Below are 25,132 nucleotides of genomic sequence, written 5' to 3' on the forward strand. Positions count from 1 at the left end.
TCACCCTTCGAAAATTTATAAAATTCTGAACAGGACTTGCTTTCATAGTTCACTGTCACCTGGAGTTCTGCCTTGATTAAATCTGTTGAGCATCTGTCTTGTGTCACTCCACTTACTTTTCATGAATGAAAAGATTCGCTCCACAAAAGCATTTGAGCCAGGGATGCTAAACAAAACTCCTACCACTTTGGAAATATTTGGTACATCATGCTCAGGTACTGAAGAAAGAAGTGTAAGCCAGTTTGCTACATAATCACCATATCTGTTCACACTGTTGCAGAGGTAATCTCGATGGCTAGTGAACTCCTCGTACAGGTCATCAATGCAAACATTTTCACTTAGCTGAATCACTTCTATGGCTTTTTCAAAATCTTTGAACTCAATCCCTTCCTGTAGAGGAAATGCTGCAAGGGATGCATAGGGATTGTCATCTCTCACATCATATCTTTTTTGCAGATACTGAAGCATATTGCTAAAAAAGCTGTTCAGGTCTTCAGTAACCTTTTTCTGTAATGGCATAGACAATCCATTAATGAGTTCTTTTGCTTTGCTACCAAAAAAGTTGTCTTTCCTTCTCTGCTGGATTTTAGAACTGAGAAGTTTCATTTGTTTGTAAGTCTCTAGTACACTTAAGTCAGACCTTTCCAGTGTTTTATCTACCATTTCCAGCTGACTTCAAATATTACTTAAGAAATTAGAAGATTTCAGGCAACACTGCTTCCTCTGGGTCATCTTTCATGAAAATGTTAGATAATATTTTTGGACAGTTGGGAATACTATTGAAGTAACTTTTCATTGCTTCCCAGTTCTGAAGCAGTCGAGAAATGGCTGGTGTTAATGACAGCCACCTAGTTGGAACATGCCTCAAAATCTCAGTCCACTCCAAATTCAGAAACTCAAAGAATGATTTTAACTCTTCTCTTCTTTTGGCAGAGACAGAGAAGTGATTATATATCTTTAAGACTACACTTTCAACATCAACATCTAATCTGTCAATTGCAAACTTAATTGTGTTATGTATGACATGATTAGAGCAATTAGCTTTCAGTAAATTTGGGTTTTTACTTCGCAGCAACTGATATACGGAATGTGTTTTTCCATAGTTCACATTGGCATTGTCTGCACAATAAGAAGACGCATAATTTACATCCAAGTTGTGCTTTTCTAAGCTCTGCAGCACCAAACCAGTAATTGCCATAGACGTTTCGTCAGCACTTTCAACAAAATCTAGAAGTTTATTCTGCACTCCCTTTAAAGGGTCGAAGTACCGGATGCAAACAGGGAACATTTTTCGATTGCTTCTGTTTGATGCATCGGTAGCCAACGAAAAAAAATTTTGAAGTATTTTCTGGACATCTTAAAATAGACACAAAGTCATTTACGCTCTTAGGAGCAAGAACGTACTTCACTATCATTTCCGCTTTAGTGCGTCCATATGAAAGTTTGGAAGCAATCTCGGAATCACTGAAAATATTGGACACAAGTTTATTTCCGCAGTCCAGACTGGAATAACTTAAGTTGTGTTTCACTGCATGATACACTAAACCAAGTTTGCACGCGGTGCTGTTGTCATATTCTTCTTTATTTTTTAAATTAACAAAGTATTTCGAAAGTTTATTTGAACTTCCAGAATTACATTTTTCCTTAATTTTATGCCCCTTGTATTGTGCATGTTGCCTCAGGTCACTTTGTCCACCGTGCGAAGTACTAAAATCCTTCCTACACAACGTACAATATGCCCGGTTCTCATCTGGTCCTGGCTTAACCCATGAAAACATATCTTCCCATTTCTTAAGATATATTTGATTAATTTTGGCCTGGAATTTCAACTTCTTCCATGGAGGAGTCTGATGGATCTTCTTCGCCCTCAAACATTTTTGCTTACTTGACACTGACTTTCTAGCGAGGATTGAACGGATTAAAATACACTATCACCAACAACCGCTGCTTTGGTTTAGAACCTCAAGTGTTGCCAACATTCACGAAATGCAACATAATGAAATAGACTATAACAGTGTCATTTTCCAAGGATTACAGAGATTTTATGATAATATTTAACCCATGAAATATAATTCGCAATGGACTTAAATAAAAAAAGGAGAATTATCCATTCCGGGTAAACAATAAACGGAGGAACAAAATTTGGGTGAAAACACGGAAGAATCCGGGGAAAACGGAGTATCTGGGAACCCTAAGTGAGACTGTTATAAATCCGTCTGGTGAAGACTGAGAACCCTAGTGCGTGTGTAACGGTAAATTATGCACATCAGCGAAAGCGCTGTATTACGTGTAGTCCCGAATTGAATGTATAAGGTGTCAATAAATCCAATCCAAACCCCCGTCTATAGGTCACGCACAACCTCTACACATGACAATATTATTTAGAAGAAATTCAGTCTTTGAACGGTTAATTTACATATTTATATTTAAATTCCTGTAACCTGGTGGAGCCCTCTACTGTAAAAGAGGAGACAGGCAGAGCTTCTAAACGCTCATGGGAAAGATGAAACATGCACACAGAATTTTAGTCCGCACTACTGAAGGGGGGGGGGAGACGACTTGCAAGACATAAGCGCAGGTAGGGAGAGGAAATATTCAAATGGATCATAATGAAATAGGGGTGACGATGTTGACTGAATTAATCTGAAACAGGATAAACACAAGTGGCGGACCTTGTGAACGGTGATTAACCTTCGAGTTCAATAAATGGCGAGTAATTTCTTGACAGATTCTGTTAGCATCTCGAAAGGACCCTGGCCCCTGTAGCTAGATCACTTTTGCAAAGTAATGATATCTTGTTCTCAACTGAGTCTCATTAGCCGGAAGGAAATTATTCCATATACAATCATGAGCCATTTTCATGCAGCCTTTTGTTAACAAATCTATTATATGCATCTGTAGACCTACCTTAATTTTAAGACCGCGCTATAGCTCAGGTGTTTAGTCGCCAGCTCCCGACGGCGGTACCCCGGGGCCTCTATCCCAGGTCAGGTAATGTGGGATTTGTGGTGGACGAAGTGGCACTGGGGCTGGATTTCTCCTAATACTTCGGTTTCCCATGGAAGTTCTCATTCCACCGACTGCTCCATATTCATCATCACCAATCATCCTTGGCTGGTGCAGTAGACCAAATAGTGGCTGAAGTACCAAGTGGACTTGGTCTCACCCCACCCCAAGAAGCTAAAAAAAATACCTTAATTTTAGGAGTCGAAACTCAGAAGTATTAAAATAAAATAAGGTAAAGCTATCCCTGTAAGAGGCCGTGAAGACCCATAGGTTTGTGAGACGTCGAGGCTCCCACATTTTCTAGACAATCGGCTCACAGATGACGGTAAAATTGTCAGCCTTACGCGCCGGCCGCCCTTTACCTCCCAGGAAGATTCCTGGTACTCATTTCTGTTAGAGACTGAGTCGAACCCAGGGTCATAGTGCGGCTGGAAGGATTATGCCAATTGAAAGAAATGCATCTCATCGGGACTCGAACTCTCGACCATCCGGCTTGTAGCATAGTGCCTCAACCAACTACGGTGCTGCGTGCCCCCTTGTATTAGAATAAAGACTACCAAAATATACATTCAACCTGAGTGAGGAATTTCAGTTGTTCAGTAGATGCATTGAACCAGACGTCGGGTGGCAGCGATGTGTGTAACATGCAACATGCAACGTTATACCGACGACCTACTCGGTGCACAGGCCTGGTGAGTTTAGAATTCGGTAGCCATGCCTGCAGACAGTGTTCCTGGTGCTGCTTGACCTTGGTTGGGTCATTCCTCCCCCCGTTGCAGACTGCTCGCAGCCAGTAACCTGTCTGAAGCTCTCCACAGAGGGAAATTCCCGTCTCATTTTTTAGTTATTTATTTATATTTTGTTTACCAAGGCTGACAGTATTTCTGCCCATGTTATAGTCGCAGGTGCTGGGATGATAGTGAATAACGAAGTGAAAAGGGTGTGAACGGAAACAGTCGTGACTTAATGTGATTCCAGAAAGCAGGCAGAACCGTAGTTATGATGCCCGGTCTCGCAGTAAGAAGCAGGAGGTGTACACCTGATCGCGACATTAAAAGAACGAGCATACTTGTACCTAGAGGACAAAGTAGACCCTTCCTGTTGTCTCGAAATAAATAGGAGGAAAGTGATTTGATGCCGGAAGCTGTGCTAGACAGCACCCCAAAACGTGCAAGCACGTGGATGCGATGCTTGTCTCAGCCTTTGCTGATTCACGGACCGGTAGAAACACCACTGGGTTTCGGAGTGTCAACACAGAGTCTCACATTGTGAGTTTCAGTACACATAGCTGTCTACTACTAGTACGCCTAACTGTTTACGTGTAGTTATTGTATAAAATTAAAAAATGGACTAGTCCTCATATTCACCCACACTGAACATTACCAATTAAAAATCATACACGAGAGTATACAAAGTGCTAATCAGAAAGTTGTCAATTTCCGATCAGTATATAACGTAACGACATCAAAAAATCTTACCGTCAAAAGTACAATATTCCCACATCGTAACATCCATAAATTTACTTGGACATAAGGTTAGGGAAAGACTGGCAGTGGGCAAACAAACAAACAACACACAGAGTTCATATGGAGAGGTTCAATCTCAAGAAATTAAATGACGTAGAGGGTAAAGAGCAGTATCGTGTTGAAATCTCAAATAGGTTTGCGGCCTTGTAAAACTTAGAAACTGAGGTGGATGTTAATGAAGCTTGGGAAACTATTAGAGAGAATATAAAAATCTCTGCCAAAGAGAGTCTAGGTTATTATGAACCGAAGAAGCATAAGCCATGGTTCGATGAAGGATGCTCAAAATTATCAGATCAAAGAAAGCAGGCCAAATTGCAATGGTTACAAGATCCAAGCGAGTTAAAGGTGGATAATCTGAACAATATAAGACGTGAAACCAGCAGGCATTTCAGGAACAAAAAGAGGGAATATCTGAAAGACAAAATTGATGAGCTTGCAATGAACAGTAAGAACAAGAACATTAGAGACCTGTATAGAGGAATAAATGACTTTAAGGGGGGTTACCAGCCTAGCAGTAACTTAGTGAAGGATGAGAATGGTGATCTGATTGCAGATTCCCACAGCATTTTGAACAGGTGGGGGAACTACTACTCTCAGTTATTGAATGTACATAGGGTCAGTGCTGTTAGGCAGACAGAAACCCATACAGCTGAGCCGTTAGTACCTGATCCTAGCCCTTTTGAGGTTGAAAGTGCTATTGCAAAATTGAACCGGTATAAATCGCCAGGTGGTGATCAAATTCCGGCAGAACTTATTCAAGCAGGAGGCGAAATATTACGTTCTAAGATCCAGAATCTAATTACTTCTATTTGGCATAAGGAAAAATTGCCTGATCAGTGGGAGGAGTCTGTTATTGTACCAGATCACAAGAAGGGTGATAAAACTGACTGTAGTAATTATAGGGGGATATCACTGCTATCAACTTCATACAAAATTTTATCCAATATTCTTCTCTCAAGGTTAAGTCCATTTATAGATTCAATTATTGGGGATCATCAGTGTGGGTTGCGACGTAACAGATCAACTACAGATCAGATTTTTTTGCCTTCGTCAGATACTGGAGAAAAAATGGGAGTACGATGAGACAGTACATCAGCTATTCATAGACTTCAAGAAAGCCTATGATTCAGTTAGGAGGGAAGTATTGTACAATATTCTGATAGAGTTTGGGATACACATGAGACTAGTTAGGTTGATTAGAATGTGTTAAACGAAACGTCTAGTAAAGTCCGTATAGGTAAACATTTGTCTGATAAAATTCCTATCCAGAATGGTCTAAAACAAGGAGATGCTTTATCGCCACTCCTTTTCAACTTTGNAAGTAAAGAGGTTGGTCTAGAAGTAAACACTGAGAAAACTAAGTATATGTTGCTGTCTCGTCACCAGAATGCAGGGCAAAATCATGACATAAAGATAGGAAACAGATGTTTTGAAACTGTGGTACAGTTAAGATATTTGGGAACAACGATAACAGATCGAAACCTTAATCAGGAGGAAATTAAGAGGCGATTGAACTCTGGTAATGCTTGCTACCATTCAGTCCAGAACCTTTTGTCTTCTCGTCTGCTGTCCAAAAACATAAAAATTAGAATATACAAAACTATAATTTTGCGTGTGGTTCTGTATGGGTGTGAAACTTGGTCTCTGACATTAAGGGAGGAACATAGACTGAGGGTGTTTGAGAACAGGGTGTTGAGGAGAATATTTGGACCGAAGAGAGGTGAAGTGACAGGAGGTTGGAGAAAACTGCATAATGAGGAGCTTCATAACCTGCACTCTTCTCCAAGTATAATTAGGATGATCAAGTCAAGGAGGACGAGGTGGGCAGGGCATGTAGCACGAATGGGGGAGACGAGGAATGCGTATAGACTATTGTTCGGAAAGCCAGAAGGAAGGAGACCACTGGGAAGACCAAGGGTGTAGGCGGATGAGAGCATTAAAATGGATCTTAGAGAGATAGGATGGAATGGTATTGATTGGATTGATCTGGCTCAGGATAGTAACCAGTGGAGGGTTCTTGTGAACACGGTAATGAACCTTCGGGTTCCATAAAATGCTGGGAAATTCTTGAGTAGCTGCAGAATTGGCAGCTCCTCCAGAAGGGCTCAGCTCCATGAGTAAGTAAGTAATATAACGTAACGAAAAGTATCCGTAATTAACTTACCTAGACTAGACAGAACTCTAGTAGTCTGACATAGCAGTATACATATACACGTAAGTCACAGTATTTTTATACAAGCACCGATCTCAGTGGCAGGCGGTCTAAAGCATGCCCTCTCTTCACTCGCTCGGAAGCCGGGGTCGTGAGTTCGAATCCGACTCAAGGTAATGAATGTTTAGTGTTTTGCGTGTGTGTGTGTGTGTGTGTGTGTGCGCGCGCGCGCGCGCGTGCGTTTTCTGTGTTTGTGTGCAGGTAGAGGCCTTGCGACGAGCTGATCACTCATCCAAGGAGTCCTACCAATGTTTAAGATCTAGTAAACCGAAGTGAAACCGAGTTTCATGGAGGTAGGCCAAGGCCCAAATTGGGGCTGTAGCGCCAAAGGAAAAACAAAAACAAAAAAACAATCATTTTGATAAAATTTATGTATCTTACTGGTCAGTCATTTATGTTATATGATCATACTATATAATAACCCAATTTATACCACACCCATGGCAAAATGAAGACTTTAGACCTGAGGTTCATATTCCCCTCCCATTTCCATTAAATCCATAGTGTGATGACCTCGTCTTGTCAGTTGTAGTGAACCTTGTTTCCATATGTGCAAAACTGCAAACGGGTTTGAAATCCTTGTTTACAGGAAGATCGTATAAATGTACAGTATAGTATGACAGGTTTGGTTAACCCTGGGCTGTGTTTCGCTTGCTGTAATGACGCACGGATAATGAAAGCTGGAAATATGACGTTTTATGCTACTTCCAGTCAATCAATAAAATGCACAGTTCCGCCTCTGTGTAAAAGTGGCGATGTTTTGGAACCCGCTGTGCGCAATTGTGTAGCGAGGGTAAGGTAGGTGTGTTCCCGTGCTTAACAAATTAAGCACTACCCCATGAAGGCGCGTGGGAGAGTTGATGTGTAAATCCACGTTCTCTTGACCTTGGCCCTAGTGGTAGGTGAGTGGTCAGCTTCACCTCCGGGCCCCTTCAACCCCGGGGAAAGGGCCACCGGTACCTTTTGGATAGGAGGTTGGTTGGAGCCCAGAGCCGGGCTGGACAACGTGTAGAATAGAAAATTCTTTACCCTACCGGGACTCGAACTCCGACCCCTCGGTCGCCAGGCCGTAGCTAGTCTCTTTAGCGACTCTGCCATTGTGTAACGAGGGTGTTGTTTGAAATGAATGTCTCTACTTCTTCTCGTTGCATTTATACTGGACGTTTTAATGTCAGGGTGGCATAGTATCGTGTATCACCGTGGGTAATAAGCATGTAATAAAATATATTCAAATAAATAAAGTTATTGATATCCTATGGGAGCCGGGATAGCGCAGTCTGTATGACTGGCTACGAGCTGGACGACCGAGGGGTCGGAGTTCGAGTCCCAGTAAGGTATCCAATGGGTACCGGGGGCTCTTTCTCCGGCGTTAAAGCGGAAGGGGTCTGGCGCTGATCACTCACTTCCAACTAGTGCCGAGGTCAAGAAAACGTTGATCTGGTACATCTACTGTCCCATACGCCTTCATGGCGTAGTGCTTAATTAGTGAAGCACAGGGACAGCTTTTCCTTTTACCTCTTTGTATGCTATTATTTCTCCGGGGCCCTCCCCCCACCCCCCATACTGCAGGCGAAAATGAGCCTTTGCATCGAAAACATTACAACGAAGAACTGATAGTAGGAACAAGTTCGGTATATTATATTGCAGCATCCTGCTGCACGTCACGTCGTATCAAATGCTGCTGGTTTCGCTGTCGCACTTGCAACACGTGCATTCGTAAAGGAGACAAACACCGCAACACAACAGGAAGAACAACAACCCATCACTTCCAATACGCATGCGCATAGAGGGGGCCATATATTAATAACCAAAGCCACGATAACAGAAGCACAGCAGTTTCCTCGACTATAATTTTAAACACCTGATGATGACCACATTCGTCGAAACATATAGTGAAAAACTTTTAAAGGTTTAAAAAGTTATATGATGTGCAAAACTTTTAAATTGAATAACTTTTAATAAGTTTTATAGAAAGACATGTTGCACGTGAGACCGTGGAACCAGTAACATTGGAAAACAAGTTCATTATTTTCAAAATAGGACCTAAGTAACAAATCACTTGAGCGTAACTGTAATTAAATGTTTAACAGCCCCTTCTATTCTTCTTCTTCTCCCTTTCATATTAGGCCCTCTGGCCTGTTCCCATCACAGTTAATCTGGAACTATATATCTTATTGACAGTTGGTAGGACTTCTGGGACGAGTGATCAGCCTTGTCTCATGGCCGCTACCTACATAGAAGAAACGCACACATACATCCATGCCTCGAGTGGGATTCGAACCCACGATGACAGTGTTTGAGAGGGCGAAGACATGTCTTGGATCGCGCAGCCACCGTGATCAGTAGCCTCGTCTCCTGTAGCACGCAACTTTGGATTCAATGTTCTGTTCATTTTATTCTTACCGACTGGCAAAAATACACGGGCAAATATAACTAGTCCTGTCTTTCGTCCTCTCAGCAAACAAGGCTAAGACACGCAATAAACATAATGCTGTACTATAATTCAGAATTATGGTGATGTTCCATAGCGAGCGTATGGGGACAGCTTCATTCAGTTATATGTACACCGCTAATAATGCAACAATGATGTTTAAAATAAATAAAATGAAAGACACCTAAAACATGTTCTTCACTAAAAGTGTAGTTTTTACACTTTAAAATGTAATAAAATGTCATCAAGGCACTACATGTATATCGTTTACACTAAAAGTGACTATTAAATACTTTAGATTGTCTTTAATTTATATCATGTGTTCTTCTAACTTGCAACATGTTTCGTCCGCCCATGGGTCATCATCACGCAAACTTTTTATTGGTGAGGAGACCACTGTACTGTCCGCTTCTCTTCCGTGCTCTCCGACACGTCGTTTTTTTTTGTTGTGTCACATGTCTAGCACATGTGCTAGCTTCAGGAACAGCTGTTCCTCACGATTAAAATCCGTTTGCCATAACTCGATAAATGTCCGCAGAAAATAAGATCTGGGAAGAATTTATATCACGCACGTAGGACTACATCTCTTCAGACGTTTCAACATATATGGTGAAGTAGCAACAATTATAAATATAATAATTGTTGCTGTATAATTTAGTAATCCACCAATGCTCATGGTTTGCACTGGTATAGATTCTACGTGAATTTGTCAGATATAATCTCACAATTTCACGCTGTCGCCATATTTGAAATTGTTTACATGAAAATAGCGTTATACAGGTACAGAAAATCTGTAGCTACTTTTATGCTCTATCACCATGCAAAATGCCGTATACCTAACTTAAACTTCAAGCTGTTGATTTCCCTTGACCGCCAAGTATTTTCTTTCTTTCTAGCTATTCTTCTCAACTTTCTAAAAGAATAATTAACTAAACAAAAGTTTCATACTTTTCCGAATACCAGTTACAGAAGGTGGCGCTAATGTCATTCTCATCTCAGAAGTTGGCAATGCCGTCACGTTAGTGCTGGTTAAACGTCTATGTATATAACACAGTCCTTCAATAACGCAACAAATTGTTCCTTTCTCTTCTCCTTATACTTTAACATCACATGTTTTGGTCTTGGATGGCCACCTTCAGGTGTCTTAATATATCAAAACTGCCACACTGCATTAATATGCGCTAAAATCAGACGCTGTGGTGCATTTAATAAAATAAATTAAAATAAAATCCATTAAAATTTTCATCACTTTGGTGAAATTCTATTCCACTTCATAAGGGGTGTCGTCCCTTGTTTAGAACTGCTCGTGTGTGTTTCTCTCCGTGTTCTGTTGCAGCAGTTTGTTTGTATGTTCGTTAGTCCGTTGTTCTGTTGAGTCTGCAATCTGCAATATGCCCCCTAGCAGCGTGTGGTGTTGTCTTCACTAGTCCCTGCAAGATTCGAACTACGGATACAGATGTCGTTACTCACTAATACGTCATCTTCTGAGGTACTCAGACTTCCCTACCTCCTCCAAAGAATTGGAAAATACCGTCTTTAAGAACCGGTGTGCTTGTCCCATAGGAATTTGTGTTTGAATGTACAGCTGTGTTATAAATAAGAGCTTCTGAGATCCGTCTAAATTCCCAACCCATCGTTATAAATGAAATCTTCGAGTAAATGTATGAGATTGGTGCAGAAACAGCGTGCCTGAAATTTCTCGGTGGCTAAATACATTTTATATTGAGGACTTTTAATTGCATCTATCTATATTTGCGCTTCGTGTTTACATAAGCGATATCTTAGCGATTTCCTTAATAGATTGCTTGGCCGTGACATTGCCTGTTTGATTAGCACGTTATCTGTTACTGCTATGTGGATGTTTTCCTACTTGTGTCGCAGGTTGCCTGCTACTGGGTGCACCGAACTCGTTCAAGGTTGCACTGAGCAAGGTTGCCATGGCGGAATGCGGGGCCCATAAATGGGGGACTCGGGGGCCTCTTGGGGTCTACACAGCTAATAATTACCATGGTCTGTTGAACCAAGCACTGGAGTGAGGGAGTCACATCTGATACGTAGAAGTAAAATTCAGTTGTTATTCAAATGTTTCCTCCACGTCCCTCGGCTAATTTCAGCTTGAAACAGACCATTCCTGCGTCGTGCTTTCTTCGGATGGTATATCGGGTTTGAGGCTATGTCGAGACAGTGCAATCATGCAGTGGGCATGTGCCGCTTCCTTGCATGAGACGGAAAAAATATAAATAGAGAACGCAATTGACTGCGTGAGGCAGAGTCGTTGGTGAGAAGTAAGTCATAGAGACCGGGTTGTGTTTGGGCGACAGTGGTACACAGGTCCGGTCTGAGGGATCGCTCTACATTTCTCCTTACTAAAATGCATTAATCAGGACAATTAACTAAAAGTCACCCCCAATGTTTCTTACATAGTCTTTTTATTAGTAGAATTCAGAACAGAACTACATATGCCAGTACATATATTTATTTTTAGATATATTTAATGTATAGCATAACTATAGAGCCGGATTGCGCAGTCTGTAGCATAGCTATAGAGCCGCATTGCGCAGTCTGTAGCATAGCTATAGAGCCGCATTGAGCAGTCTGTAGCATAACTATAGAGCCGGATTGCGCAGTCTGTAGCATAGCTATAGAGCCGCATTGCGCAGTCTGTAGCATAGCTATAGAGCCGCATTGCGCAGTCTGTAGCATAACTATAGAGCCGCATTGCGCAGTCTGTAGCATAGCTATAGAGCCGCATTGCGCAGTCTGTAGCATAGCTATAGAGCCGGATTGCGCAGTCTGTAGCATAGCTATAGAGCCGCATTGCGCAGTCTGTAGCATAGCTATAGAGCTGCATTGCGCAGTCTGTAGTTACTGGCTACGGGCTCGACGGCTGAGGGATCGGAGTTTGAGTCCCGGTAGGGGCAGGATTTTATCCTCTTTACGTCGTCCAGACCGATCCTATCCAGTTGGTACCGGGGTCTCCTTCCCTGGAGGTAAAACAGCCTGTACGGGAAGTTACCCACTCACCACCGAGGTCAAGAATACGTCAGTCTGTGCATCCACGCCCCCATACGTCTTCATGGCGTAGTGCTTAATTAGTTGAGCATAAGGACAACTTTACCTTACAGCATGAAAGTGACTTTTTTTTTTTTTTAGAAAAGTCATATTTCTTATTTCTCGCATGTCAGGGAGAAGTTTGCTAAACATTTAAAGTAGAAGTCATGTGAACATCTAGATAAGTTTAACGAAATTGCAAGTGCTCGAAGTACTGAATTTCTCGAACGTCTAAGGCAGTGACAGTCTATTCCACTCAATTTCCTAGGCTCTGATAGCTCGAAGATTACAGACAGTTTTCCTAGGGACGACATACATCTACTGTACATGCCAAATATTTCTACATATATGAAAGAGGTATGGAATTTTCCGTTAGCCTTCTGGATCAGTTTGTAACACATTTTCCTTTTCTATAGTTGTTTTTCTACCCCCCCCCCCATAATTCGTCTAATACAAGATCAACGTTCGTGTTTGAGTCGGTGATTTTGCACTCAGATCTATATGTGGGGAGTCATTAGTCGTTTTTCCAGTTGCTTTACGAATTGAAGTCTGCGAATTGTTCTTGTGTGCAATAGATAGAATAAATTCTGTACAACTGAGAACCTCTTTTCAAAAACCGTCCGAAGATTTTTTTTGTTCAATGGCTCTTCCAGCCCACTCAGGGTCCAGGCCTCTTATTCAGTTTCGTAATAATTTTTACACAGACGGTAGGACTCCTTGGACGAGTGATCAGCCCGTAGCAAGGCCGCTACATAAACACAGGACAACACAAACACAGAATAAACGCGCACAGACATCCATACCTTGAGTGGGATTCGAACCCAAGATCCCAGCTTCCGAGCGAGCGAAGACAGTTCATGCCTTAGGGGGCCCATACACGTGCGAGTCCCGGTCGGCGAGGAGCCGGGCTCGGATTTAATTTCACCACACACGTATGAGCGTGGCGACCCACACACGGACGAGCCAGACTCGTACGTGTATGGGCCCCCTAAGACCATCGCTGTATATGTTTCTGTCCATTGTCATTGTTAGCTTGAGTGTAAGCAGTCACCTAGTTCAGAAACTAAAGTATTGTGACTTGTTTATGGCTCTGTTACTAATATTAATGGGTTTTTGATTGCATGATTGTTTTTTTATTGACGGCTTCTTTTATAATCTCTCCTAATCACAATAACTCACAGTCAGTCTTCAGCCTAACCCTTCTTCCTTGACTGCCGAGGCCTCGCTCCATTCTCGTTCTACGACTGACTTCTGATTGACGACTGGACTACTTATATAATCTCGAGGCGGATCGATAGAAAACACATCCCTTGCCCAGCAATGCATATATGCGAACCGCATAGAAAACACCTCTTCTGCGACTCTGGTTCTGATGTGGCGTGCGCGTATTTCCGGCGTTGCCTAGAAATGGGTCTGCATGTTACAATATGATCGCTACAAACCGAACTCCGTGGCCTGTAGTCCGCAAGCGAATTATACCCACCGAGCGACCGCCTCTTGTCGGCGAATTTAGTGCCAACTTTTGCGGATCTGGTCAAGTGGATCGCTAAGAACTGTACAATCTTGTTCGCATTCTGAATAACTTCCTTTTTCATTCTCGAACCGTCCTAAGATAGATTGTTCAGAATTCTGATCACTACCGATCACTGTACATGAGGTTAGCGTGAATCAGAAGCAAGATTTTCGCCTGCATTGACAGATACCGGTCGCCTGAAGTGACAAGAGGGTTTATTGTGACGCGGAAAGCAGTTGTATTGATTCGTAACGGATTGCAATTTGTTTGACTTGCTGCTGCCACCTCACGAACAGGAACCCGGTACTTGCGGTTAGCAGTCGTTCAGCTAGTCACGAAATTTCAACCCGAAACTGCTTACCGCGTTCACAAGCACCCGCCACTAGACCCTGTCCTGGACCAATTGTATCCAGTCCACACCTCCACACCGTATTTACGAAATGTCAGGAAGTGTTTCTTCTCTGCATTTTGAAACAGTCGTTACAGAAACCCCTTGTTTAGGAAATCGCCTTGCTGTAGGTCCACGGGAAGTGGTTTATAGACAAATTGGACTGCGGTGAAATGTTGTGAATAGATTAGAAATACAGCTAATTGATAAACTATAGAAAAGAGAGCCAGCATTGTATGAACGTTTTACACGGAGGTAACCATGGTGCTGAGAGGCAAGCAAAGCGTTTCTCCTCTTCCGTTCCCTCCCAGATGTGACAACTACGGTTAAGATCCATTTTAACGTTATTCTCTTATCTTGGCTTGGCTTACTCTTCGACCCTGAAGATGGAAGCGTTATGTTCCTCCGAAACGTCGAAATTTACCTAACTACACGGTGTTACAATCCGGAAGTCACCGCTGTGAGAACAGAAACATCAGGACTTCCATTCTCAGTTCAATTTAACGGAAAAGCAAGAAGTTGTGGGAAGAACTAAGTGCCTGTTTTCCTCTTACACGACACGGACCGCATATGAAACGAAAAATTAGGGCGGACACACAGACAAGAAGTTGATCTCATGAGGATCCTAATAAAAATTAGTGGGTTACACAGACAGACAGACAGACAGCAAGAGTGGGTTACACAGACAGATAGACAGCAAGATGATCTCATAAGCCCAAAAATATCAGGGCGGGTTACACAGACGGGTGTACAGACAGCACAGTGATCTTACAAGCCTCCTTTTATTTTTTCAAAGGAAGGAAAGTCAGCAAAAAGTATATAAGCTTACCAATGACATCAAATCATGAATACTGGGAAGAATAGCTTCAGATTGTATGCAGAACTTAAATGGAAACAATTTTGTGTCCGAATGAGAGTGCAGTCTGAGGGACATCACACAAACTTTGAATTTAAATAAGAAATTAATACTCTATATTGCTTGAAGATCTGTTTCAATCATATCTTCCCTCCATGCCCACGTCTCAGGAGTGGTCTCTTCCCTTCATATTTACCTATGCATGCTATATGCACCAACAGCTCATGCTGTTTTATTGGATCACCATAATTATAATTGGTGAAGAGTATGAAATATGGCGCTTCTGATAGGCAGTTCTACATATCGTGTTAGGGCTTACTTCTTCTCTCGTAAATGTAATAAATAAAATTACTGTACAGCTTAGGCCTATGCAAAACAGTGTACGTATCTAACTTGTGCCACTGCTCGACTCTTACTTTCCACGTGACAGATTGCCAGAGCAGCCTGTATATGCATATCTAAAGCCCACGTCAGAAACAGATCAGGAGGCTTGTGAGCAGCCATTTTGTAGCAGATGTTTTCGAATAATTTAAAGACTTTATATGTTACTCTTTCCGTAGCGCTTTATACGTATATACGCGAGGTATCCTGCTATACTGACTGATATTTGTCATGATTTCCTCAGCCCTTCGGGACAAATTTTGGAACAGTGCCTTCAAACAGGCCATGATGCCCAAGGTCATCACCCCGTCGCGTTCCATGAAGCTGAAGCACCGGCGGTAACAAGCTTACAAACAAACGAATCTTCCACATGATTTTACATACGATGCCCCCCCTCTCCCGCACGCAGTCATGGAGCAGGGCTCCTCAAGGAGCTGACACTCCAGCATGCTGCCGAGACATCTAGCCCAGGTGTTACTGCCATTTGCACAGGGGCCTTCTCCTAGTCCCTGCCGAGCTGTATGAATCCAGTCCGTATCATTACGCAACGTTTCCTTATAGCCGGCCTAGCTTATTCGGTATAGGTACTGCAAGGACTGCCTGGGTTCCATTCCCGGCGAGTGCAAGACATTTCTCTCCTCTCCACGGTGTTCACACCGGCTCTGGGGCCCACCCTGCCTCCTATCTAATGGGTACCGTGGGCTCTTTCCTCAGGACGTGAAACTGAACTCTCACCACCATCTAATGGCGACGTGAAGAATGGTGGAGCTATACGTTTACGGCCTCCATACGTTTTCAAGGTGTGGAGCTGAATTAATTAAGTGCAGGCACTTTGGCTTTTGGCTTGCCTTCATCAATTTTAATATTATTCTCTCGGCTACGCTTGTTTCCCAAGTGGTTTCATCCCTTAAGGATCCCAATTAAATTCCGTTTGTGTTTTCCAGCTGTCCCACGGGTGCCACATGCCTCGCCCATCTGAATCTCCAAGTAGCAGTATACGCCTGACTTGAAATATCCCGGAACTTTTACTTCTGGGTTCTGGGCTCCCTCCTCGTCCTTTCAGCGGGGTTTTCTCAGGTTTACTTCAGTTCCATGGAGTTCCCTTCGTTGTCTATACCGGCGCGAGTAAACATCGTGTAAGTAAAATGTAAAAGATAAAGCTGTCCCTGTGCTTAACTAATTAAGCACTACACCATGAAGGCGTATGGGGAAGTGGATGTATAGATCTAGTTTTCCTGACTTCAGGACTAGTTGGAGGTGAGTGGTCAGCTTCACGCCCCGGCCGCTTTACTCCCGGAGAAAGAGCCCCCGGTACCCATTGGGTAGGAGGTTCGGCGAACCCCAGAGCCGGTCTTGACGGCTTGGAGACGAGAAAGTTCTCAACCCTACCGGGACTCAAACTCTGTCCCCTCGGTTGTCTAGCCCGTAGCCAGTCGCTCTACCGACTACGCTATCCCGGCTTCTTCATTTAAGTAACTTCTGTTAAAGCTGTCAAGCTTGGATTTACGCGCTACGCCCAGTGCTGCGTCCTCTGGGAGCTCGGTGGAGTAAAATACACGAACCAGTACGAAGCGGAAATGAGGAAAGACGCCGTGGAAATAATTTTTTATGTTCATCATACGAGGCTGCCGGTGTCTCAGTCTACTCCTATATATAGTCGAATGATAGGATTATTGGTGAGTAAAAAGTGAAAAGGATTTGGAAGGAAGTGGTCTAGGTATTATCTCTACCTTTGCCTTCAGAGAGCCAGGAAAACCACGGTAATCCTCAGTCACGATTACCTGATGTCCTGGTAGAGATTCGAACCGGACACCTCCCAAGTGTAAGTGCAGAACGTTGTCGCTATACCTGACTGCTCAGTGTGTAGAAGTCATGCAACATACTGACCAACGTAAGAGTGACATATTCAGTGGAAGTTTATTTTTATGGTGTTGATAATGGTTTTGTTATCTATATGACTTATAAGAAATATCATTTGATAAGAATGCCTTTATGTGAGTGCATGATAAATTGATTTTAACGTTGCAGTTACGAAATAAAGTTTTAAATGCATTCCCCTCAGATTATATTGCTAGGTTCTCGTAAGACGAGACGTGTTAACTTTTTAAATGCAGTAGCTTTCAGCCTCTGTGTTGCTACACGCTGGCCAGTCACGAAAGTAACTTAGGAGTACATGAGTCGAAAAGTTGAGGAAAGTATTTCAGTACTTTGTATTTTTGTGAAATGTTCTCTGTGAAAGATCGTCGTGTTTATAACGAAAAAAAAAACTGTTTCAGACATTTGTTTTGTCTCATAGCAGAAAGCAAATGCGCTATTTTGAAAAAAGCTATGCGTTGCCGAACCCACAGTAATTCGCCTCTCCAAAAGTTTTTGGGTGCGGTGAGATTGGCACGTCGGCCACTATTTGGCCTATTGAGAACGCCTACTTTAAGGAGCAGTGGTGACTGCAGAACTCTATCTCCTGGCATGGTCTGTAATATTAAGTAATTTGGCATCATTTGGTTCTCAAAATGTGTTAACTGACTGATCTTAAAAATGATTGTTTTTCTCTTGGATATACACAGTAGCACTGTGAGCGTCTTCTCGAGTCAAATGGCTATAATTCAGCACGTTACTTGTCTCGGAGGATCCCACTACCTCCATCTTCAGGGTTGATGATCTGGGTGCAGATTATCTGGGCAAGTTGTGTGAAAGTGGTCACTTAGGCCCAGGGAAGAGGGATAAGGTTCTGGCCAATAGGGAATTGTGAGAGAACAGGAGTCGGTAGAGTGGCACCATTCTGAAGGCCACCTAAAATCTGGAGTCTTATACTTACTTACTCATGGAGATGAGCCCTTCTGTAGGAGCCGCCAATCCTGCAGCTACTCAAGAATTTCCCAGTATTTTACGGAACCCGAAGGTTCTTTACCGTGTTCACAAGAGCCCTCCACTGGTCCATATCCTGAGCCAGATCAATCCAATCCATACCATCCAATCCTATCTCTCTAATATCCATTTTAATATTGTCCACCCACCTACGCCTTGCTCTTCCCAGTGGTCTCTTTCCTTCTGGCTTTCCCACCAATAGTCTATATGCATTCCTCTTCTCCCCATTCGTGCTACATACCCTGCCCACCTCATCGTCCTTGACTTGATCATTCTAATTTCATTTGGAGAATAGTACAAGTTATGAAGCTCCTCATTATGCAGTTTTCTCGAATCTCCTGTCACTTCATCTCTCTTCGATCCAAATATTCGCCTCAACGCCCTGTTCTCAAACACACTCAGCCTATCTTCCTCCCTTAATGTCAGAGACCAAGTTTCACACCCATACAGAACCACAGGCAAAATTATAGTTTTGTATATTCTAATTTTTATGTTTGGAATCTTATAAAAAATGTAAAAATGAACGTTGACACGCCAGACTTCTTAGCGTGTGTAGTATGCGTGGCTGACATAAAGCAGGAACGGTAGACAATTTGGAACCTTCTTTTGATCGATGTAAATCGTGCTAGTGTGCTCCACCAACCGGACAGTTCGGACGGGTTCCTCGATTTTGCTGGTTTCATTTCCTTCCGCACAATTTGTGCCGGGCTAAATGATTCCTGTGGATTATTGGGTTCTGACGCTGGTATATATAACTCGGGATTACTGGTCCAGTGATTCAGGTTAGCTCTTTCTAACGGACCCAACAGAGTAGATGTGTCCCACCCCCTCACCTGAGAACCGAAACAGATCCGATTTCCGAAACGTCGTGTTTTGTGTTTCTAAGAATACAAGACGATGGACGAAGTCCAAGAAACCAGCAGTCCTAAATTGTTTCATTTTCCTTTGTTTCAGGTAAGACCATGACTGTGCCACAGTAGGAAGACATTTTCGGCCCAATGGACGTACCAAAAATCATGGTGAGGAGACTTTTGAATTAGCTCTTACAAGGTAAAATTACCATACAGTTGAGCACCACGATTGCAAGACGTAGGGGGAATGGAGGTGATACCGTTGCCAGTGATTTTCTTGGTCTACAATTTTGTTTTTTCTGGAAAATGTGGGAGCCTCGACGTCTCACAACCCTATGGGCCTACATGGCCTGTTACAGGGATAACTTAGCTTTCACAGTTTTGTTTACTTATTGTTATTTCCTCTATGTTTTGTTTGTTATTATTACTGTTATTGTTAACAGTGCCAAAAAATAAGGAAAACCCACTACGAAGATTTTTATATTCATATATCTCGCAAGTAAACCTCACTAAAGTTTACGTTGGGCAGGATATTCATATGTAAGAGCAATCAAGAATTATATGAAGAAGACAAAAAGAAACCAAAGGAGCATCGAAATTGATTGGAAAGAAATTAGGCCTGTGCTGTTAGAATCCAAAATTGTCTGTAATTTAGTAGGTTATTTGTGCTTGCTCAAGGCGGGCAGAAGCAACTAGGCCGTATTTTTCAAAATGCTGTTTTGGAATCTGTCCACTACCTGGCGTTATTGAAACCACTACATGTCAGAGATTAGAGCGAAAGAGAATCTACTCTTTTGGGCCCACTGGTAGAGCTAGCCTTAAACCGCATTCAACACAGTACGGTTCCTTTCATATTCTCCGCACCTAAAGCCCTAAATAGAACACATTGGTTTGATTGGAGCCGGGATAATGCAATCAGTATAGCGACTGGCTGCGGGCTAGACGACCGAGGGGTAGGAGTTCGAGTCCCGGTAGGGTCAAGAATTTTTTCCACGTCCAGACCGGCTCTGGGGTCCACCCAACCTCCTGTCCAATGGGTAAGGGGGCTCTTTCCACGGGGGTAAAGCGGCCGGGGCGTGAAGCTGATCACTCACCTCCAACTAGTGCCGAGGACAAGAAAATGTGGATCTATACAGCCACTCCCCCATACGCCTTTATGGCGTAGTGGTTAAATAGTTAAACACAGGGACAATGTGTCACACAGTGTGCCACGCCATCGTCAGAAAGCTTGAAACTTAGTATAATTAAGTGTGAGTCTGCAGGAATGCTATTTTTGTTCTTGAATACCTGTCACAATGATTGATCAGGAGCGCGGCGGAACACGTGACAGATTCCGATGTGTCGAAAGACGAGGTTAACATGTAACACGATTTCTTGAGAAGACAATTGTGCCCGACAGTTTACCGCAATTAACTAAGGTAGACTAGAACCACGGACCTCCTTTCAGCCGGCTGAGCAGGTGTGTTACGCAAGCCGCCGTGGAGGGAGGAAGTGTGGTGATGTAATGGGATCCTCGACGCGTGTCGTCACTGTGGAGCCAAATAAGGCCACATGAGTTGGGCGCCACATTTTCTAGGACAAGGTCTGTTTGTTGCAGCAACACAACAATACTACGGCGGATCCAATAAATCCGAAACTATTCAGCACAAGGCTGTAACTTTCCTTGAATTGGTCCTCAGAGGAGAGCGGGGCTCCGTAATTCAACATCCTGTCTGGAAGAATTGTAAATAATACACTCGTGACAGGCGGATCCCTGTAGGGTCGGTGATAGCAAATGGCATAGACCTGCTCAGAGCCTCCCTAACCTCTTGTACAGTAGGTATCGAGGGCCCTTTCTTCGGGGGTAAAGAGGCAGGGGTGTGAAGCTGACAACTCACTTCCATCTAGTGCCGAGGTCAAGAATGGTGGAGCTATACTTCCACTCCCCCATACGTTTTCATGGCATGATGCTTAATCAATCATGCACGGGGATAACTTTACAATACATATTTCAGTTACGAACAGTGCGAATATGTTGTGCCACTGAATTACTTGTTTCTTTTGCGACAAATCGGCCCCCTAATTGCTTGGCTTTCTCGTTTTGAAGTTTAAAGGTTTGAATTTAAGCTGAGACGGTATAACTGCTTCGAAATCATCTTCTCTTACGTGTGACCTCCTACAGGTTCAAAATACAACTTCAAATGATGCAGCCACTACTTTTATTAAAGTCACTGTTTCAATATGAAATTTTTGGCATCTGGCACGTGCGAGTGGTGTATGAGTTGATTTAAAGTTTGGTTTAAGTCAGGCAAGAACAGTAAATGAAGTCTGAAAAATTAACAGAAATTACCTTGTTCTGGACAAGACAGATGGGAATAAATTACAGTTCTGTTTATTGATTTCGGCCGTTAGACCGCGTTCCCTAACGAATTGAATGGCGTGGATGTCAGTTTCAATTTCTGCATTGAATTTCATTTTTAGCACATGAACGCACATAATAGTATCTGTTATATAAGCATTCCATCAAGCAGTGGTTCTCAACCTTTGTCAGACCACGGCCCGGTAAATTCTTTTTTCTACAAGATGAGGACCCGGTACCGGGCCGCGGCCCACGGCCCGCCGGTTGAGAAACACTGCTGTAAACTGCTGCGTTGACACTGTATTTGTGGGAGGGGGGGGCTGTTGGGGCTGTTATTCGGAACACTTTCAATCCAGTATGAATTAATCAGTTCAGTAATCTCGAGTAAGTTGAAAGAATGATGCCTTCTTTTCGTATTGTCAGAGCCCGCAGCTTTCCGAACCGTGATCAAGCATAAGCCCGGGTTATGTATTTAAATCCATAATATGATGAAGTGTTTTGCTTTTCTTCCAGAATTCAGTAAAACCCTGTTAAACGGAATTTGAATTAGTACGAAATCTACCTTCATGCGAAAGCTTCTCTAGTCCGGAGAGTGTCAAAGTTAGCCACAAGAAACGGATACAGTATAACGTTAAAACCGTATTTAAACGAGAAGTTATGTGAAGAACTGGTTGCATACCTTCTTTTGATACGACACGGAGCGTAAAGGAAACGACACTCTCAACAATTCTTCTATTGTTGCTTACGTATTCGTTGCAGCGGTAACGATTTTACCGAGCCGCTGCCTATCAACGATAGGGGTACGCTTCTAGATACAGACAGATGGGGAGGATATATGAAATACCATATTCAAATGGGCTTAGGTACCATGGTATTCATACCAAGTTTCATAAAGATTGGTTCAGGAATTCAGAAGTTGTTGAAAGGGGACACAGACACACACATGCAGCATGGTGTGGGCACGCGGTAGCGTAGCTGGTTGAGGTATTGTGCTGCAAGCCGAAAGGTCTCGGGTTCGAGTCCCGATGAGGTGTCTTCTTCAGTTGACCCAGTCCTTCCAACCGCACTACGTCCCTTGGGTCAACTCAGCCTCTAACAGAAATGAGTACCAGGAATCTTCCTGGGGAGTAAAGGGCGGCCTGCGCGTAGTGCTGACAACCTTACCGCTCTCTGTGAGCCGATTGTCTAGAACAAGGGTCTCCAAACTACGGCCTGCGGGCCACATCCGACCCGCGAAAGAATTGTGCAGAAATGCGCCAATTGCACTAATTTTCCAATGAGTACTGGTAAAGAAATAGATTTCAAATTCATTAATTAAGATTGTGTTTAAAATATATTCATATTCCATATTATGTTAATATTAATATTATTCACAATTTTAGATTTGAAAGAACAATTTCGGGAGCGATTTGCTGAATTGGATGCCAGTGCTCAGGAAATTAGATTGTTTCAAAATCCGTTTGACTGTGATGCTGCAGATGTCCCAAGTCAAATTTAAATGGAAATTATTGAACTTTAGGAAAATTATCATATTAAAGACAAATACAAGGAAAGATATTAGATCGAATTTTATAAATTTCTGAACTCTGAGCAATTTCCAAATTTAAAGAAATTTGCTTGTAAATTTATCTCCATATTTGGGACGACATATCTGTGTGAACAAACTTTTTCCCAGATGAAGTACATCAAGTCGAAATACAGGGCAAATTTATCCGATGAACATTTAAAGTCGCTACTTGTGATTAGCGTTTCAAAATTTGAACCTCAATTTAATCAGATTTTAAGAATGAAAAAAGAGTTCCATCATTCACATTAATTTTTTTATTATAATTTGTGATGAAAATATGAGCATTTGCTGCTTCTGTATGTTGTCATTAATATACGATAATTTATTCTCATGTACTTTGTATTTAGTTTATGAAATTCTGTGCTTTCAATAAAACTCATATACCTAGAGTTATTAATTTCTCATTTTATCCGGCCTGTTGAAAGTGCTGAATTACCTAATGTGACCCGCGTTTCGAAAAGTTTGGAGACCCCTGGTCTAGAAAATGTGGGAGCCTCGACGTCTCACAACCCTATGGGCCTTCACGGTCTGGTACACGGATAATTGTACCTTTTTTGCATGCAGCATGGCGATTGCACAAGCCTAGTTTCGTTACTTCAAAACAAGGAAATAGGCTAAGACATTAATGTAACAGAATGTGATATTCTTGAATACGAGTATTTATTGTTTCTTTGACTTATAATTTTGTTACGTAATATCATTATCTTGGCAGAAAGAATTAGACCCGACTGCCGACAAAATATGCGCAGAATACTCTAACAGCACGCATGGTGAAGAATGGAACATTTACAAAAAAAAAAAAAAAACTCCGTGCTTTTAGTTCGCAAGCGAACTATACCGACCGAGCGACCGCCGCTTGTCGGCAAAGTTGGTTTTATAATCGTACCGTAATTTTGAAATGAGCATCCACAGCGATTGCGGAATATGTTCGAAAGAGGATATCAGAATCAGGGAACTTGAAGTTTTATAAATCCGTAGGTATCGGGCCTCAAAGTTTTAAGATTTGTTACGTGGTTCGTCTTCCGACCGAGGTCAATAATTTTTTTCTTTCTGTTTTCACAGGGAAATGTGGTTATGTTTCTAGATTCCTAACTTAAATCTCTCATAACGACCTGGCCCTGGTTGATGCCTGAAGGAATTTTAGTCGTTACATCTGCCCCTTTATAAAATGCAGTTTTCTTCCGCGTCCTTGGTCAGATTGTGAGAAACTGGAATGACTCCCACAGAATCGTGTTTGTCCGACCTGGATTCTGTCCCGTGTCAAGGCAGACCGCTTGCTGCAGTAGCAGGAACTCCGCTTCGGTTCGGTTTCACTCAACTCACTATCCGGCTGGCAGCCAAATAGAGCCGATACTACCGGTAAGATATCACCAGGAATGTTCGACTTTCAGTTCGACCCCAAAATATATGGAATATGGCTGCGTTGACATAGTCACCAACACGAGAGCCCTGTAAGAATGTAAAGCTTCGACACACGTCGTTGCTCCACGCCTCAAGTTTTAGCTGAAACTACGCATTTTCAGTTTGCTGTTCCTACTGCATGTCAAGATTGGCGAGCACTGCCTCTGTTTCCTTCTAGAATCACTTACCCGGGATCGATCCCATGTCAAGTCTTGTAGGATTTGTGGCGGACAAAGTGGCGCTGGGCAGGTTTTCTCCGAGTACTGCAGTTACTCATTCCACATTCATCGTCTGAACGTCCGGGCCTGGTAGAACGGGCCAACTACGGGCCAACGTGTCAAGTGGACTCAGTCTCAACCCACTTCAAGACACTGAGAAAAACTTAAAAATTCAGTAGTTTGTGAAACATTAAAAGCACAGAGGAAATAACTTATTTGCCTCTATTTTATGAAACTAAATGTATGAGAAATAACTTGTTTCTATTATTAAATAACAATTTAGTTGAACTAGTAGTAGTATTGGGGAAACGCTGTAGCGGACAACGACGTGAGCACAGAAGCTGAAGAATCATCATTGTTAAGATCCGTTACCAGGAAACGACTAGTGAAAGCAGACTGAGAAGCCTGTGAATTGTGTAGATCAGCGATAGCGTTAAGTGCTCGTAGTTTCGACTCATATATATAAGTGATTAATAAATTCATTCACCAATCCAAACCCCGTCTATAGTCACACATATACACGTGGCA

At 42.6% G+C, this 25,132-nt stretch overlaps 1 protein-coding gene across 1 annotated transcript; it reads right to left on the reverse strand.

The window, feature by feature from the left end:
• Nucleotides 1-694: 694 nt before the first annotated feature.
• Nucleotides 695-1,288, reverse strand: LOC111862869. Its single transcript, XM_023848636.1, has one exon. The coding sequence runs from the start codon at nucleotides 1,286-1,288 to the stop codon at nucleotides 695-697; it is 594 nt and encodes a 197-aa protein (XP_023704404.1).
• Between the last annotated feature and the right edge of the window lie 23,844 nt (nucleotides 1,289-25,132).

Source organism: Cryptotermes secundus, unplaced genomic scaffold (assembly GCF_002891405.2).
Source record: "Cryptotermes secundus unplaced genomic scaffold, Csec_1.0 scaffold489, whole genome shotgun sequence".
Lineage (NCBI taxonomy): Eukaryota > Metazoa > Arthropoda > Insecta > Blattodea > Kalotermitidae > Cryptotermes > Cryptotermes secundus.

Excerpts from the sequence above, each read along its gene's own strand:
- LOC111862869 (XM_023848636.1), bottom strand. The coding sequence starts at position 1,288 with ATGTTCCCTGTTTGCATCCGGTACTTCGACCCTTTAAAGGGAGTGCAG.